This window comes from Vanessa cardui, chromosome 19, assembly GCF_905220365.1.
Source record: "Vanessa cardui chromosome 19, ilVanCard2.1, whole genome shotgun sequence".
Taxonomy (NCBI): Eukaryota; Metazoa; Arthropoda; class Insecta; order Lepidoptera; family Nymphalidae; genus Vanessa; species Vanessa cardui.
The window spans coordinates 10,615,700-10,618,820 of NC_061141.1; the positions used below are offsets into that span (position 1 = coordinate 10,615,700).

The 3,121-nt window shown below is 37.3% G+C and overlaps 1 protein-coding gene across 1 annotated transcript; it reads left to right on the forward strand.

Annotated features, from left to right (window-relative positions):
• The first annotated feature begins 399 nt into the window (after positions 1 to 399).
• Positions 400 to 1,335, forward strand: LOC124537765 (tigger transposable element-derived protein 4-like). The gene has a single exon (XM_047114654.1). The coding sequence runs from the start codon at positions 400 to 402 to the stop codon at positions 1,333 to 1,335; it is 936 nt and encodes a 311-aa protein (XP_046970610.1).
• The last annotated feature ends 1,786 nt before the right edge of the window (positions 1,336 to 3,121 follow it).

Genomic DNA, 3,121 nt, shown 5'->3' on the forward strand with positions numbered 1-3,121 from the left:
AAGAAAATGTTGATCAAGCATTAATTCAGTGGTTTAAAAACATGAGAAACAAAGGAATACCTGTCAGCGGCCCTATGCTACAGGAAAAGGCAAATGGTTTTGCCGCGCGTTTTGGTATTCTCGACTTCAATTGTTCTGCAAGCTGGATCAGTCGTTTTAAAGTTCGACATAACATTGTGGCGGGAAAAATTGTCGGTGAATCTTCGTCTGTTGATCAAAATTCAACAACAAACTGGTTAATATCTGTGTGGCCGAATTTACGAAGACAATTTTCTGATGATGAGATATTTAATGCTGATGAAACTGGACTTTTTTTACAAATTAATGCCGGATAAAACTTTAAAATTTAAAGGTGAAAATTGTAGTGGAGGTAAGTTGTCGAAAGATAGAATAACTGTCATGGTAGCAGCGAATATGAGTGGCACAGAGAAGAAGAAATTGCTCATTATTGGAAAGTCACAAAAACCAAGATGTTTTAGAAGTGTCAAATCATTACCTGTCGATTATGCTAACAATCGTAAAGCTTGGATGACGTCAGAACTTTTTGAAAAATGGCTTCGTGATTGGGATCGTGATTTGGTAAAGAAGAAGAAAAAGATTCTATTGCTGGTTGATAATTGCCCGGCGCATCCAAATGTTACTGATTTAAAGTCTATAACACTTGCTTTCCTTCCGCCGAATACAACATCAGTACTACAGCCAATGGATCAGGGAATAATACGATCACTCAAAACGAATTTTAGGAAGAACCTTGTGCTCAAAATGATTAATTGTCTTGATGCTAATGAAAACAACTCTTCTACAAAAATAACGGTGCTAGATGCAATTCTGATGGTTAATGATGCCTGGAATAAAATGTCACAAAGTACCATTCATAACTGTTTCAAACATGCAGGATTCATTGAAAGCCACGACGGTTTACCTATTCAAATATCAGAACATGAATTCGATGAAGAAGATGACATTCCTTTATCTTTGTGGTCACGAAACCTAAATTCAGATTCTTTAGCAGCACCGGAAATGTGGGAAGAATATATTGACATCGATAGCGCTCTCCTCACATTCGAAGAACCCACCGATGAAAATATCGTACAGAACATTAGTGCTAAGGAACAACTCGAAAGTGATGGGGAAGAGGAAGTCGAGGAAGCACCATTACCTACCGCAGAAGAGGCATTAAAAGCTGCAGAATTATTATCACGATTTGTTCACAGCAATATTGAAAATGATAATTTGACCATAGCTATGTCTTCTATACACAATAGTATTAGAGACTGTTTTTACAATAAAATGAAAAAACAAAAGCAGACAAAAATTACAGATTACTTACAGTAAAAAATACACTTGTATGTGTTATAATGTGCTGATTACGTGCAATTTTGATTTTGTATGTATACATATTTAATTACTATGTTTCTGTATTAAAATACTTAAGTACATACATATTTACATAAAAAAGATTTTTCATTTCACAAAACGCTTTGTATGACGTCCGCTTATTATGACGTGTTTGTCAATTCCTTTCGATGTCATTATAAACGGACTCTACTGTATATTTGTTTTCTTGTTATAGATATCGTAACTAAAATATAATAAAATGGGTAGTTCTTTAGACGATGAGCGTATCCTCTCTGCTCTTCTGCAAAGCAATGACGAGCTTGTTGGTGAGGATTCTGACAGTGAAATATCAGATCACGCAAGTGAAGATGTCGTCCAGAGCGATACAGAAGAAGCGTTTATTGATGAGGTACATGAAGTGCAGCCAACGTCAAGCGGTAGTGAAATATTAGACGAACAAAATATTATTGAACAACCAGGTTCTTTATTGGCTTCTAACAGAATCTTGACCTTGCCACAGATGACTTTTAGAGGTAAGAATAAACATTGTTGGTCAACTTTAAAGTCCATGAGGCGTAGCCGAGTCTCTGCACTGAACATTGTCAGATCTCAAAGAGGTCCGACGCGTATGTGCCGCAATATATATGACCCACTTTTATGCTTCAAACTATTTTTTGATGAGATAATTTCGGAAATCGTAAAATGGACAAATGCTGAGATATCATTGAAACGTCGGGAATCTATGACAGGTGCTACATTTCGTGACACGAATGAAGATGAAATCCATGCTTTCTTTGGTATTCTGGTAATGACAGCAGTGAGAAAAGATAACCACATGTCCACAGATGACCTCTTTGATCGATCTTTGTCAATGGTGTACGTCTCTGTAATGAGTCGTGATCGTTTTGATTTTTTGATACGATGCCTTAGAATGGATGACAAAAGTATACGGCCCACACTTCGAGGAAACGATGTATTTACTCCTGCTAGAAAAATATGGGATCTCTTTATCCATCAGTGCATACATAATTACACTCCAGGGGCTCATTTGAACATAGATGAACAGTTACTTGGCTTTAGAGGACGGTGTCCGTTTAGAATGTATATTCCCAACAAGCCAAGTAAGTATGGAATAAAAATGCTCATGATGTGTGACAGTGGTACAAAGTACATGATAAATAAAATGCCTTATTTGGGAAGAGGAACACAGTACCACTCGGTGAATACTACGTGAAGGAGTTATCAAAGCCTGTGCACGGTAGTTATCGTAATATTACGTGTGACAATTGGTTCACTTCAATCCCTTTGGCAAAAAAACTTTCTACAAGAACCGTATAAGTTAACCATTGTGGGAACCGTGCGATCAAACAAACGCGAGATACCGGAAGTACTGAAAAACAGTCGCTCCAGGCCAGTGGGGACATCGATGTTTTGTTTTGACGGACCCCTTACTCTCGTCTCCTATAAACCGAAGCCAGCTAAGATGGTATACTTATTATCATCATGTGATGAGGATGCTTCCATCAACGAATGTACCGGTAAACAGCAAATGATTATGTATTATAATCAAACTAATGGCGGAGTAGACACGCTAGACCAAATGTGTTCTGTGATGTCCTGCAGTAGGAAGACGAATAGGTGGCCTATGGCATTATTGTACGGAATGATAAAACATTGCCTGCATTAATTATTTTATTATATACAGCCATAATGTTAGTAGCAAGGGAGAAAAGGTTCAAAGTCGCAAAAAAATTATGAAAAACCTTAACATGAGCCTGACGTC

Excerpts from the sequence above, each read along its gene's own strand:
- LOC124537765 (XM_047114654.1), top strand. The coding sequence starts at position 400 with ATGGTAGCAGCGAATATGAGTGGCACAGAGAAGAAGAAATTGCTCATT.